General features: G+C 38.5%; 1 protein-coding gene across 1 annotated transcript in view; it reads right to left on the bottom strand.

Annotated features, from left to right (window-relative positions):
* Window positions 1-15,650, bottom strand: part of HTR4 (5-hydroxytryptamine receptor 4) — an 85,385-nt gene that overhangs the window by 19,597 nt on the left and 50,138 nt on the right. Inside the window, exons 3-4 of the mRNA XM_072631025.1 lie at window positions 1,529-1,654; window positions 213-413 (exon numbers count right to left, since the gene is read on the bottom strand). Of these exons, the coding sequence (XP_072487126.1) occupies window positions 213-413; window positions 1,529-1,654 (327 nt within the window). The remainder of the gene's footprint in view (window positions 1-212; window positions 414-1,528; window positions 1,655-15,650) is intronic.

The following is a 15,650-nucleotide window of genomic DNA, read 5'->3' as shown; positions in this document are numbered from 1 at the left end:
TTGCCAGAATTGGTGGTAGATATAGTGAGGTAACTTCTGAGATCCCAGAGACCCCTCCACATCGTGATTAAGCATTGCTAGAGGTGTGGATGATGGATGATATCTTAAAAGTTAAGATGGCTGAATTGGAAAAATCAAGAAATCCCAATTCAAAGGTTCCATAGAGCAGGAACAGGCTCAGAGGGTAGCTTCATATATGGACCTATTCTTACCTGTCCAGTGAAATGCAGCACAGGTGGAAAATTGAGGCTGTGGTGAGCAGAACATCTAGAGATGTTCGGACCAGGCAAAACATCTCACCATAAATCCAGACATCTTGGACCAGTTCAATGGCACCAAAGGGCATGACCAGCACAGAAACGAGCAAATCCGCAAAGGCCAGGGAGACAATGAAATAATTTGTTTTGATTTTCCTGTAATGGGGAATGAAAGGAAGAATACGCTGTTTTGTGGTTCAGTTTGGAAACCAAGACACTGAGGAAGTTGTTGCAGGTTCAAGAGAACCAGTTGTATTCAGGTCAACTCATAGGCTCATAGTATGTCAGAATTAGAAGAGTCTCTTACAGAGACTATCTGGTCCAACTTCCAGAAATGAAAGTGATTTTATGCTAGGTTACCCAGACAATTAGTAGCAGAGCCTAGATTTGAAACCAGATCTTTAAACTGATAATTCGCAGCTTTTTCTATGAAACCATCTATTCAATTAAATTAAATGTGATTCAACAAGTATTTAAATGCTTTCTATGTGTAAGGAGATACTGAAAAGAAAAAGACATGTTCCCTCTCTTCATGGAGGTTACAATCTGACAGGGAAAGAAGACAAAACTGGAGAGGTGCTAGAGCCCCAGGGACCCTCTCCATAGCTAGATTCTGCTGGAGGCAGCAGAAGAAAATAGTAGTTGGAAAATCCCTGGAGTCAGGAGAACCCAATTCTGCCACTGAATTACTATGACCTTCAGTCTTTTCATCTGTGAAATGAGACACTTGGACTAGGCAATGACAAAGTTCTCCTTCAGCTTTGAGGTTCTATTTTTGATGTCTTAAAGGCCCTTTTTAGCTCTAAGAGTCTATGTTGTCCAATTACTGAATCTGACACGATGGACTGGGTTGAAGGATATCAAGGCCAAAAAGATAGGAGAAGAGAGTTAGCATATGCTAAAACTTTTAATTCATTATGTTAGACATTTCCTTAAAATGTTTGACAAGTTCTTATCTTTCTTATTTCAATCTATAGAACTTCCAGTTTTGATATCAAGTGGGGGAAAAAAATCAAATCTACTGTAAGGTGGAATCTGACATCGTGCATTGTAAATTCTTTTTTAATTCTGAAATTTCATATTCTGTTCTAAGGTTCCTTCCAGGTCTGTTATTTCAAGCACTTTGCTTTGATAGTCTTGTTCCAATGTACCTTCTATGTCAGTCATCTTTTGAATCAGTGACTATAAAAATATGGTCTCTGGAACCCAACCCAAAGCCATTATCTCCTCAACAGGAGATTATGTGAAACAAAATACCTAAGAAGGCTCACCTGAGTTGTCTGTCTCTGCACACAGCCACCATCACCAATAGGTTCCCCAGTATGGCCATTAGGATGACTGCGGCGAGAAAGATGAGCAGTCCAATCTTCTCTGCATACCTGAAACCCTCCCCGGAACTGTAAACCACAGAGAAAAGGAGATATTTAGCATAAAAATAATCCTAAAGGAAGAAGATACATCTTCATTTTCAACTTGTATGAAATCACCTTAATCTTCATCATCACTATTCTCAACAACACCACCATCATTGCTGCCACCAGCATTAACACATTACCATCACTACCACTACTGCATCCACCACCATGATTGCCATCATTATTACCACCATTGGTCATCAAGACCATAGCCATCAATATCATCACCATGACTATGACCACTGACATCATTACCACTAATCATTACCATTACTACTATCATCACTTTCTTCGTCATAATCATATCTGCTGATAAAAACTTTTGCCAGATATTTATAAATAAAATATATATGTGTTGAGTTATTTTTTAAAAAGCAGGGATAGCATTTAGAAATTTACAATTTCCCATCACTGTAAAGTATTGCAGTTTTATCTCCTTAAAAGCCTCTCATGTCTATTCTAAAGCAGTGTTCTCTATTTTTCTTGTTGATGTTAGTGTGTGACTAAGACACTGGACTGAAAACTGGGGAATAAAAGCTTTATTAATAATTAACATTAATATAGTTATATTTCATATATAATTATATAGAAATATATTTAATATAATAATAGATATTAATATCAAAAATTAATATAAATAATTAATAATTAATTATAATATTTAATAATATAATAATTTAATTATAATTTAATAATTTAATATAAATAAATATAAATAAATAAAATAATTTAATAATTTAATAATTTAATATAAATAAATATAAATAAATAAAATAATTTAATAATATAATAATATAAATAATTAATAATTAATAATTTAAAAGCTATATGAAATTTTTAATTTTTAATTTGAGGTCTGGTCATTTGTGAAGTATAAGTTTTGCAAAATTCAAGATGCACCATTTTGAAGGTCAAAGCTAGCCTTCCTGATTACTCATTGAGCTCTGAGTCACACCATGTTAGTTACCAAAAACATTCAGTAGACATTATTTATAGAGAGCTGTCCATATTATCATTCAATTTTTAAAGGATAATGTTCTTGTAGGAAATTCAGAACCATTTTGTCCTATTAGATATGGAAAATTTCACTATAGGACTAGTTAAAAGAATTGGGGATATTTAGCCTGGGAAAGAAAAGACCAATGGGTCAGCCATCTGAAGAGCTTTCAAGTGGAAGAATGATTGGCTCTAAAAGGCAGAACTAGGAGTCTTGGATGGAAGGTAAGGCAGGTAGATAATCACTCAGCATGAGGGAGAAAATCCTAACAACTGCATCTATCAGAAATCGAAATAGGCTTTCTCAAGAGGTAAAGAGTTCCTCACTACATGAGGGGATAGGTTGGATGACCACTTTTCAGAGATACTGTGGAAAAGATTTGGTTTTAGCCATGGGGTAGATTAGATGGACTCTACCAAGTTTCCTTCCCACTTTGAGATCTGTTATTTCACCATCATTCCCAAAACATATTTGTCATTGAGTCACAGTATGCCAGACCCCAGGCAGTGTCCTATGGATAAAAAAAGAGGTATAAATATGATTTTTGCCCCTTTAAGGAACTTATAGTCTGTTAGCTACATAAACTGCACACATAAAGAAATTATTTGCATTACAAGGAAGTCTTTGCAAAGGACTAAATGGGAAGTGCAATAGGTAAGGAGAAAGCAATTTCTATGGGCTGGGATAGAGATAATGTTTCTAGGAAACCTTCCTAGGGGAGGCAGGCCTTGTAGTAGTGTATAAAGTTATTGGAGTAGAGAGGAAGGATAAAGGTGCTTTTGGCAAGGAGAAATGTGTGAATAGAGGACTGGAAGTGAGAAAGTTTGTGGCATGTCATGAGAATGCATAAACATATTTTATTGGGAGAGTGTCATTTATGTAGAGGTGCAATGGGAGAAAAGGTGGCACAGGCTTGGCACTAGACTTTGGAAGGCCTTGAACAAAAAAATAAGGACTCTACTTTCTGGCAGAATATGAAAATAGGTAAGAGTTTTTGAGTGGTGATGGGGGTGGGGGTGGGAGAATGTCACGGTCAGAGCAGCTCATCAAGAATGTAACTCTAACAAGTTGGAAGAGGAGAGACTGGAAACAAGGAAACAGATAAGAAGGCCATTTCAGTAGTCCAGATAAGAGGTAACTGAGTATTTGATTCAACGGATAGTTATTGAGGTACACCAAGAGCCCTGCATTACAAACTAGGAGACCTAGACTCTAACTCTAGGGAGGAAGCTAGGGGTAGCACTAGATCTGAAATTGAAACACGAGTTCAAATTCAACCTTAGACACTTATTGGTTACATGACCTTGGGCAAATTACTTAACCTCTATTAGACTCAGTTTCCTTGACTGTAAAATGAGATTAATAATTGCATCAACCTTGAAGGGTGGTTCCAAGGATCAAATGAGATAACACTTGTAAAATCTGTGCCCAGTACATAGTATGTTGTTGCTGTTGAGTCATGTCTAATTCTTCCTGAACCCATTTGGGGTTTTCTTGACAAAGATACTGGAGTGATTTGCCATTTCCTTCTGCAGCTCTTTTTACAGATGAGGAAACTGAGGCAAGCAGGGTTAATTGACTTGCCCAAGGTCACACAGCTAGCAAGTGTCTGAGGCTAGATTTAAGCTCAGGTGTTCCTGACTCTAGGCCTATTGTTCTATCCACTGTGTCACGTACTTGCCCCTGGCACATAATATAGATACTATATAAATGTTTATTCCCTTCCCCTTCCTCCACTTCTGGCCCTGGCTCTATTTTGCTGTGTAACTTTGGGTGAGGCAAGCCATCTACCCTCTCTGGTTTTCAGGTTTTCCCTCTTTTATATTTTCTTCTATCTTTTCATTCTTTAGATTCTGTTTGACTGATTCTTGATGTCTCATAGAGTCATTAGCTTCTTTTATCAAATTATTTTCTTGAGTTAGCTTTTGCATCTCCTCTTCCATCTGTTCAATTGTTCCTTTTAAGGAGTTATTTTCTCCAGTTAGGTTTTGTACTTTCTTTTCCATTTGTCCAATTTTCCTTTTAAATTCCTCTGTGATTTTTTTCATATTTTTAAAATCATTGACTAGTTTTTCTTCTATGTCTCTAATTTGACTTTTAAAATTCTTCTCTAGATCTTCCAAGAATGCTCTTTGTGCTTGATACCAGTTCATATTCCCTTCTGAAGTTTCAGATGGGAGGACAGTCTCAATGCCAATCTCTTCGGTATTCGTGGTTTTGTCCCTTGTCCCCATAGAAAGATTCTGTGGTCTTTTCTTTTCTGCTTTGCTTCTTACTCATGATGATCACATTTTTCCTAGCTTTTAAAGTAGATCTCTGATTCTGGGATACAAGGGGTTCTCTCTCACAGTTCTTGTGCCTTGAACTTGAGTCTTTGTGTGTTGTGGCCTCTGCTTCTTTCAGCTAGAAGCTAAAATGCTGCAGATTACCCAGTGCTGAGCTGGCTGGTGTTGGAAAGCAGAGGCCAGGTGAAGTCTTTCTGGGTTTCCCCAGAGTTACTCTGGTGCTAGCTGTGTTAAGTGTGGGTAAGGGGTGGTCTGGCCATAGGATATCTCCTCTGCTGAGCCAGAGCCTAGGTAAGCTCAGCGGTTGGTGAACCCATCTGCACTAGTGTCTTCCTGATTTCCCTGGGGTGCTGAGGCACGCCTAGGGTCCTGGTGTTGGTGGTCGCAGGCTCCACCCCCCTGGGGCTCAGAATCTGCTCCCTGTTTGCTGAGGTGGGGCTGTCTGGGACAGCTCTGGTCCTGCGCTGATCCCCTTCAGCCACAGCAAGAGGGACCCTCTTTTGCGATTTTCCTAGCCTCACAGACTAAGAGACTGTTTGCCCCTTTGGCTGATCCCACTGTTGCAGGATTTTTCCTGGGGAACTATTTTATGGGTTTTTCATGGTCAACAAGGGGAGGGGTAGAGCGTTTACTGATCACTCCACCATCTTGGCTCCAGGAAGTTCAAGTGGGTGATCTGCAGACATTTAATCTGCAGGCTGATAGTCTCAGGAGCAGCTATTGCAGTTACCTGGGGCTCTGGGTTCTCACTAGCTCAGTTCTGCTGAACTCCTGTCCTGGGCTGATATGCTCAAGATTCCACAGTGTGGCAGCTGCCTCAGACCACCCAGGGTTTCCTGCTCAGTCCTGCCATGGCAGGGCCAGGTTTTTCCTCTTAAAAATGAAGGCTTTGGACTAAATGATCTTTAAGGTTCCTTACCACATCAACAATCTAAGGCCTATGTTCTCGGGGCCCTTCTAGCTGTCACATTCTATTTGGCATACTCTCAGGCCCCTTCCAGTTCATATGTTGCATATTCTAAGGTTCTTCTCAACCCTAAGAGTCTTCCTATCTCCCAAAGGTCCTTCTAGTGCTAACAGTCTGTCTTTTATTCCACAGCTCCCTTCTATATCTGGCATTCTATATTTTTTATTCCAGTCTGCTATCTAATTCTGACATCCTATATTCTGTTTAGTATTTTATTTTCCCCAATTACATGTAAAAACAATTTTTAACACTCATTTTTAAAACTTTGAATGCCAAATTCTCTCCCTTCCTCCTTCCCCATCCCCCTCACTGAGAAGGCAAGCAACTCAATATAGGTCACACATGTGTAGTCATACAAAACAGATTTCCATGTTAGTCATGTTGTGAAAGAAGACGTAGACAAAAACTCAAGAAAAATAAAGTAAAAAAGCATGCCTCAATCTTCTATTCAGATATCATCAGTTCTTTCTCTGGGAATGGATAGCATTTGTCATCATGAGTCCTTCAGAGTTGTCTTGGATCCTTTATTGCTAAGAATAGCTAAGTCATTCACAGCTGATCATCTTACAATATTGCTGTTCCTTTGTACATAGTACATGTCACTTTGCATCAGTTTCTGTAAGTCTTTCCAGGTTTTTCTGAGAGTATCCTGTTCATCATTTCCTATAGCACAATAATATTCCATCACAATCACATACCACAATTTGTTCAGTCATTGTCCAATTTATGGGTATCTCCTCAATGTCCACTTTTTTGCCATCAGAAAAGAGTTGCTATAAATATTTTTTCACGTACAGGTCCTTTTGTTTTTCCTTTTTATCTGTTTTTGGATACAGACCTAGTAGTGGCATTGCTAGGTCAAAGGATATGCATGGTTTTACAGCCCTTTGGGCATAGTTCCAAATAGCTCTACAAAAATGGTTGAATCAGGTCACAACTCCACCAAGGATGCATTAATGTCTCATTTTTCCCACATCCTCTCTAACATTTGTCATTTTCCTTTTCTGACATCCTATATTCTGTGGTACCTTCTGGCTCTATGATTATAAACATTACCAGGAATGGAAAGGAAGGCACAGATGGAATTCCAACATTCTTATATCCTGGGTTGGAAAAGGGCATTGCTATGTCCTGGTCTGGTCACCAGGATGCAAACTGACCTAAGTTCCTATGTTGATAGATGTAATGATAAGAACAGTAAACTTAAATTCCTCTTTTGAAAGTGTCAACTGAGCTACTAATGAGCTCTGTGATTTTAGTTGTCATAACCTCTCTGAGTTAACAGTTCCATCTTCAGCACCTTCTGGATACAATAATTTCTTATCTTTCATCCCTGACAGAGTTGTTGTAAGAATCAAAAGGAATAATTGAGATGAAAAGGATTTGTTACTATACACCATTACATGAATGTGCCATTATTACCAATAATCAAATGGAAGAGACACAAAGAGGAAGCAACCCAGGAATAGCAGACCTCCCAGGGCATATTTCCCTAGCGATAAAAATACGATGTGACACAGGTACAGGCTTTACAAATATTATGTCTTCTGATCCTCACAGCAGCTCTTCAAGGTTGGTGCTATTATTAATCTCATTTTACAGTTGAGGAAACTGAGACAAATAGAGGTAGCTTTCTAATACTTTCTCCTTTCAAGGCAGTCACCATAGAGTGGGACAAGCCTAAAACACCAACCAAGCAGCCCTGCTTCTGTTTAATTTTATTTATTAACCTTAGAAAGTCAAAATGTGGGAGACGGGCAAATGACCCCGTCAGGGGTACTGGAAGCAGCTGCTCCCTCTCCATACCTATATTTCTGCTACTTTTCTTCCCTGATTTCAGTAAGCCTTTGAAGCTGCATGCTGACAGGCTGAAACAGGCCTGGAGGAGGAGCTCCTATAATTCTCAGTGGGAATTTCAGACATCTTCAGCAGCATCTTAGGTATGAACAGACTCATCATAGCCCTGCTGTCTTCAAAATAAAGAAAGAACTGTCTTGGACTCTGTTGAGCATTAATGTCTTCAGTGCTAGAGTGTGCTTATTTCAAATACAGGGGGTCAGAGTTCAATTTCAAGGTTCATTTGGGAGATGTCAATTAGAAGCTAGAAATAGAAAAACTCAGAACCCTGACGACTGGTAAAATTTACTCATAGGAAGAACTCCTTAATTAAGCAGATCTGTCTAGCGAACTGAACACAAGTGCAATGGAGATAATTAAGGCAGAAGATCAACTGCACATGCAGAAACAGAGCAAGGCCCTTTGGCAACCCCACCCTGGCTCCTCCAGGAACATTGTCAACTGCTATCTTAGGTTTTTTCTTTAGTTAGAGAGCTCTGCTTTCCTTGAAATTTCTTCCTTAGCTACAGGATTAAGCAATTTCTTTTGCTCAAACTGTTGTGGGTTAAATTATTTAGAAGGCATAGAATAATAGACTTAGAACTGGAAGGGACCTTAGAGGTCATCATATTCACCCCCTCATTTTATAGATGGGGAATCTGAGATTAAGAGAAGTTCAATGATTTGTATAAGGTACATTAAGTAAGGTGGGATGTGAGCCCAGGTCTTCCTGACTCCAAGTCCAGAATATTAACTGCCATAGATTTTAAAGGTGGAAAGCATTCTTTATTTTATAGAGAAGAAAATGAGAGCCCAAGAGAAGAGATGACCTCCCCAGAGGTGGTAAGTAATGGAGCCAGAGCTGGAGCCTAGGTGTCTGATTCCAAATCCAAGGCCCTTTCCAGAATATCCCAGAAAAGGATTGACTCAGACATCAGAATTGGAAGGGACCCAGCCTATTCCTTAGCCTTTGTAAGACTAAGGACCCAATCTATTCCTGAGCAGGAATACTCTAAAAAATACCTCTTCAGAACGTACTTGAGACACTTTTAGTGACAAAGAGTTCCCTACCCATGAAAGTGGCCACGTCCAACTTGGGACAACTGTGTACTAGGTATTACTGTTGGTTGTTTTTAAGCAGCAGGCCTCCCAGACAAACAGAATAAGCATGGAGACCTTTGAAAACTTGAAGACAGAGACCAAGTCCAACTTCAATATTATTTCCTTTGAGCAAACTAACTCTAGTTCAGGTGAGTCTCACAGGTCATGGTTTCTCGTCTTCTTTTCATCCAAATCTCTTTCTTTTGCATATACTACAGTTGTTAATATTCTGTCTTAAAATGCATCACCTAGAACACAACATGATACGGTAGATATCAGATATGGTCTAATTAAGGTGGATGGGGAAGAAGAGAAATAAGTATTTATTAAGCACCTACTATATGCTCAGCATTTTACAATAACCCTGGAGGGGAAGGTATTATTATTTTCATTTTACATATGAAGGAACAGTCAAACAGAGGAGTTTTCTTGGCAAAGAAACTGGAGTGGTTTTGTCACTTCCTTCTCCAGCTCATTTTAGAGATGAGAAAACTGAGGCAAACTAAGGTTAAGGGACTAGCCTAGGGTCATATAGCTAGGAAGTGTCTGAGGCTAGATTTGAACTCAAGTCTTAGAGATTCCAGGCCTTGTCCTCTATCCTTGTGCCTTATCCTGAGTGCCTGTTGCGGCAAGCAAAATAATCCCAGTCCTCAGTCTAGAGCAGGGGTGGGGAAGCTGTGGCCTTGAGGCCATATGTGGCATTCTAGGTCCTTGGGTGAGGCCTTTTGACTAAATCCAAATTTTACAAAACAAATCCTTTTATTAAGGGGATTTGCTCTGTGAAGTTTGGATTCAATCAAAGAGCCACACTTGAGGACCTAGAGGGCCACATGTGGCCTTGTGGCCACAAGTTCCCCACCCTGGTCTAGACACTCTACTTGTATTAATTCAGCCTAAGATAGCATTTGCTTTTTGATGCTACCATCAGAGGAAGGCCTCTAACACATTGGATGGATTCTCCATATGGAGAATTACCAGAGAGACATGGACAAGCATGGTACAGGATTGGAAAATGTAGGTGAGTTGCAATACAGCTTCAGTAACAGAAGGGAGTATGTAACACCACCTTAACCAGCATCTCCCTCCAGGCCCTGATGGAGACAGCCTAGGATTCTGAGCCCAAGAGCCCTGTGAATAGTCATGCTTTCAGCCTAGCACCCTGATCCATCATACTGGGAAGTGGCTCGCAGCTCTTCCCTCAGGGGCTACAACCAGAGCTCCCAAAGACCCAGAAAAGAAAGTCTTTGTCACTGTCAAATGGTTCAACATCAGAAACTGGGGTAATTTTATCAGTGGAGATGCTATTGAAGATGATCCATTAACATCTTCTTTGCCTCTATACCCTACAGACCAGAGGGCCTTGCCTTCAGACTTGTAGCTATAACTTTCCATTTATGTTGTCTGCTTCACTAGTGGGCAGCTGCATGGTACAGTAGATAGAGCACAGGGCCCGGAGTCTGAAAGACCTGAGGTCAAATCTGGATGCGGACACTTTCTAGCTGTGTGACCCTTGCGAGTTACTTAACCCTCTTTGCCTCAGTTTCCTCATCTGTATAATGAGCCGGAGAAGGAAATGGCAAACCATGCTAGTATCTTTGCCAAGCAAACCACAGCATCTGAAACGACTGAACAATGACCCCCACTAGAATGTGAATTTCTTGAAAGCAAGGGCTGTCTTACTTTTCTATTTATGTCCCCAACAAAGTACAGTACTTTGTACACAGAAAGTGCTTAATAAATGTGTTATTCATTCATTCAATTCGCCTCAATAACAGAACTAATAAACCTATGAGATCACAAATCAAGAAATAATGGAATGATAATGAAGTGTGTCACCCACTGACATATATTAAAATTTCCATGCACTAAAACACACAATCTTTTTCACTCAAACTGATGTCTTGGCACGTAGCTCTCTCATCTTGGACTTGTGCATTTGATCTTTTCAACCCGAGTGTAAGACTTTGTGTTTATCTCCATTAAACTTCATTTTATTCTCTGCAACCCCTCTGTCTTTCCTGCTGAAATGTTAAAAGCTTTATTTTCCGTCATGTAACCTGCTTGCTGTCCCTCCTCAAATTGCTTCTCGTTTTTTTGAACCTCCTTTTAGACTACTCTTAGAATTAACAACTTCTAAGGACAAAGGTCCAGTTACATTCCTACACCTATTCAGCATTTCTTAATGTCAAAATCCCATGAGGAGATAAGGGCAATAATCTTCAACAGAGAGTGAATTCAATTCAATCCAACAAAATTCTTTAATTGCCTTATTACAACATGGAGATAATTCTGGGTTTTCAAAGACCAGAAGAATTCTCTTTATAACAAAAATAGCATTTATATAGTGCCTATTATGTGTCAGTCATTGTGCTAAGTGTTTACAATCTCATTTGATTCTCATAATAACCCAGGGAGGTAGGTGCTATTATTACTCCCATTTTATAGATGAGGAAACTGGCAAATAGAGGTTAAGTGACTTGCCCAGAGTCACAATGCTAGTATCTGAGGTCAGATTTGAACTCAGGTCTTCCTGACTCCAGGCCCAGAGTTCTAGCTATTGTGTGTGTGTTTGTCCTTCGTTGCTGAAGAAGACCATATCATCAGAGAATGATGACATGACTTGCACTTGACTTTGTTTTGAGTGAGGGAGGGCTGTGCAGGTCACCAGCCTCATTCCTCCTCCAGAGCCATCTGAATCCAGTGACCAGATATTCATCAGGATGACTGGAGATGATCCAGGATGAGGCAATTGGGGTTAAGTGACTTGCCGAAGGTCACACAGCTAGTGAGCGTCAAGTGTCTGAGGTGACTCAGGTCCTCTTGACTCCTGCCCTGGTGCTTTATCCACTGCACCACCAAGGTGCCCCTAGCTACTGTATCACCTGCCAGAAGAACACTGAAAAAGGCCTCAGTTATGGTCCCAGTGACAAACTATGTCTATCTACTGTCCAAGGTCCAGCTATCTAAGTCCACAGAAGCTCATCACCAATCAGTTTAGTCTTTAGATGATGATGACCTTTTAAAAAAGTATAAAAGGAATTCAGCATTATACTTTCAAAACTGCATGGCTTGTTTGTATTCCTTCTGATTTTCTTTCTGTTCATTTTTTAAAAAATGTTTTAATGACACTATTTTCTATCTTTTCTTTTTGGGGATTCAACACCATCACTAGTGTTGAAACAGGTTAAAATCCAAAATAGCCCATGGTCCTGTGTAGTCCACTTTAGCTTCCATAGCAATGGTGGTAGGGTAGAGAAAAAGGAAACATAAGGTGCTAAGAATAGGTTTTTATACAATCTGCAAACATTGTTTAAAATTTTAGTACTATAGATATGCTGTATTTGCCCAACAAACAATGAGCTAATATACTACTGGTGGAACTGAACCATATCCATATGGACATTCTTACTATAAATAAAACTAGATGGAATAAAGACTTGCAACTAAGTGAAAGGATGGCTCACAGGTTTTCCTTAAAGAGAAAAATAAAGTAAATGGAGACAGCTTCATCAGGTGTCCAATGGCAACTAGAAACATCATTTGATGCGTTACTTGGCCATCTTTCCTTGCAGGCCTCATGATAAGCATAAACAAAAAGACTGTTAGGAAGAAAAAAATGCAGCTTATGTGCTTACATCTGTTACAGAAAATTAAGTTCTAATAAAATCTTTGAAATCATGGCAAAATATATTTTGATCCTCAGTGACCTCAGTATGAGGAGTATATGAGGTAAAGGACAGGTTGGAAAATATGGTTCAGAATGAAATAATAGAGGCTAATTGGATGTGGACTACTCTGAGTCATGAACAGTTTCTTACATAGGACTGGTGAAGATGGTATATTTGATGAACACAAAACATCACACACTAAGGGAAAAAAATAAGAGAAAATGATTATATTTCAACAGGTAAGAAATGAATGGTTATCAATATGGGGTTCAGTTCTGAAAGTATTGGAAGTCAGATTACCACTTTTTTAGAGTAAGATAGAAAATCACCATTAGAGTAAGGGAAAAAAGGACGATAAAAATTACATAACAAAAAAAAAGATGATAAAAATAAAATTACATACAATTCCAGAAAGTCCACCTTGACCTGTTTTAATTTAATTTTTATAAATCACTAACTCATTATATACAAGGAACTTTGCTAGGTGTTGAAAATACAAAGAAGAAAATGAAACTATTCTTTCCTTTAGTGAGCTCACATTCTATTGGCATGAGCAATTGTCACAATAAGGGGGCCAAAAGAGCCCAGAAACTACCTAAGCCAGCAGACACTTAATCTTGCAAAGTGGAAAGACACTGCAATTAATGGCAAGAATATAGCAACTTTTTTGCAAAACATTACAGTGGAGGACAACAGATTATTCATTGTTTTTCCTCACAAGACAGTGAAATGCAGTAGAGGGGGAAATGAGTCTATGGAAAGTTTGCATGAGGCTCAGCTAAGTCACATCATCCAGATCATTTACGGATGCATCTAGGATGAGGATAGTGTATAGATATGAAATGGAACAGATTGACCAGTGTTTAGATAGTCATGTATTCTTATGATAAGAGGAACAGTAGATCCATCACATTTGGATTCTAAATAGCTCAGCATCCAATGTGCTATATGAGTAAATGGAATTGGCATTTAAGAAGATAAAGTTGGGAAGAGCATCTGGTTCTATCTGATCAGATGCACATGGAAGAAATCCATACTGGAGGCAACCCAATTTTAGGGACTGTAAGGGATCAATTTTCCAGATATCTAAAAGGGGGAGATTTCATTTCATTTATTTTTTTTATTCTGAATTTCACAAATGCCCCAAACATGAGCATTTCCATACACAAAGTAGAACAAAAAAGGAAAATTAAATGTGAAGTGGTGACTATTATGTATGTATAGGTTGCTTTTTAAAAAGTATAAAAGAAATTCAACATGCTACTATCAAAATTACCTCACTTATCTGTATTTCCTTCTGTTCGTTTAAAAAATGCTTAAATCATACTCTTTTGTATCCTTTCTTTTTGGGGATGCAACACTATCACTAGCTCCTCTGTCTTCCTAAGTCCCCCTACTCCACATGTAAAAAAGACAAACATGCTCCTTGTAACTATTACACATAGTCAAAGCAAATCCACACATTTTACGTCATATATTCTATATATTTTCTTTATACATTCTATCTATCTATCTTTCACTTTGATTTGATCATCTCTCTGTCAGTAGGTGGGCAGTATGTTTTGCTTTTGGTCCTCTGGAGTCAAGTTTGGTCATTGCATTGATCAGAATTCTTAAATCTTCCAAATATGTTTTTCTTCACAATATTGTTGTTATAGTATAAATTGTTCTCATTGTTCTGCTACCTTCACTCTACATCAGCTCACACAAATCTTCCCAGGTTTCTCTGGAACCATTCCTCTCATTATTTCTTATGGCATAATAATATTACACAATTAATATTACATTAATATACCATAATTTGTTCAGCATTCCCCAAATGATGGACATTCTCTTTGCAAATTTTTGCTATAATGAAAAGAGTTGGTATAAATATTTTTGTACATATGGGTCCTCTTCAAAAGGGGGAGCTATCAAAAGAATCAAAAAGATCACAGATGGTATTATTACCAAAAATAAAAATTAAAAGGGCAACCAAGAAGATGTCAATGACTACCAATTCATGTCACATTCTCATCTCTATAAAATTTTAATAAGATTGGTCTACATACGTGTCCAAGGGCATCCTTGATGAAAATATGAAAAGAGAAGGGCCAGTTTTTTTCTTTTTTTGCCAATTTTTATTTATAGCACAAAACTGACTAAGAAGTATGGGGGAACAGAAAATCTCACTGTTTTATTGTCTATTGATTACCCTCTCTTCCCCTCAAAAAAGTATTTCATATGGTAGAGCAAAACATATCCCTAAAAGATCTTCTCAAACAAGGTATTCCCATACATATGTTAAGATCATATAATGTTTCTTGATAGAAGCAACCAGAATTTTGTTCAACAGTCCTCTGATTGTCATTATCAAGTGATTGACAAAGGATTCTCCTGTCATAGTGAATGCACTTTGGAAAAGTTCTCCAACTGTTCCTATTTGCAGATGTCATTGTGCCAACTATGTCCATCCTGGAATTTTTATGAGTGTCCTTGATAAGTTCCACAGCTACTGAAAGAAATGTCTAGAAATCTATAATGAAAATCCAAGTCAATGAAGAATTAGTATTGTCCAGATTATGACAAGTATTTAGATGGCTTACTATGTCAGCAACTATAACTTGTTTGAGTACTGTTGATATACAATTAGTGAGGCTCAGAAACAGATTGGAGAAGGAGAGAGGATTCTGTTACACTTGAGGAATGCATGGTGTTTTCACCAATCCCAAGCTTCTCCATACTGCAAAAAGCTATTTAAAAAAAAAAAAAAACATCCATATTCTCCTGGAGATGCTATAGCTATAGGGTAACAAATCACTAGACACTGTGGTCTCCAAAGAATCAAAATTGCAAGTGACCTTAGAAAACAATGAAAAGTCTCATGGTGGATGGCAGTAGTCTGCAACAATTACCAACAACATTTTGCATGAGTTAAAAAGCACTGCATGGCTTAAAAGCCATTATTTGAGAGCACAGGGAAGGATGTGAGTTGGTTCTGTATTGAGAGCAAAGGATAACAATTTAGATTAAAAGCTGCCCCGGCATGCATGAAATATTTAAAGCACTAAAGGAAGGCTTCTGGTACATTGGGTTTGATGCTCTATGGAGGAGTCATAGAATGATGTGCACAAAAATCTTACAG

This window comes from Notamacropus eugenii, chromosome 1 (assembly GCF_028372415.1).
Source record: "Notamacropus eugenii isolate mMacEug1 chromosome 1, mMacEug1.pri_v2, whole genome shotgun sequence".
NCBI classification, from domain to species: domain Eukaryota; kingdom Metazoa; phylum Chordata; class Mammalia; order Diprotodontia; family Macropodidae; genus Notamacropus; species Notamacropus eugenii.
Note: the sequence above shows the minus strand (reverse complement) of the source record. Positions and strands in the feature narration are given on the sequence as shown.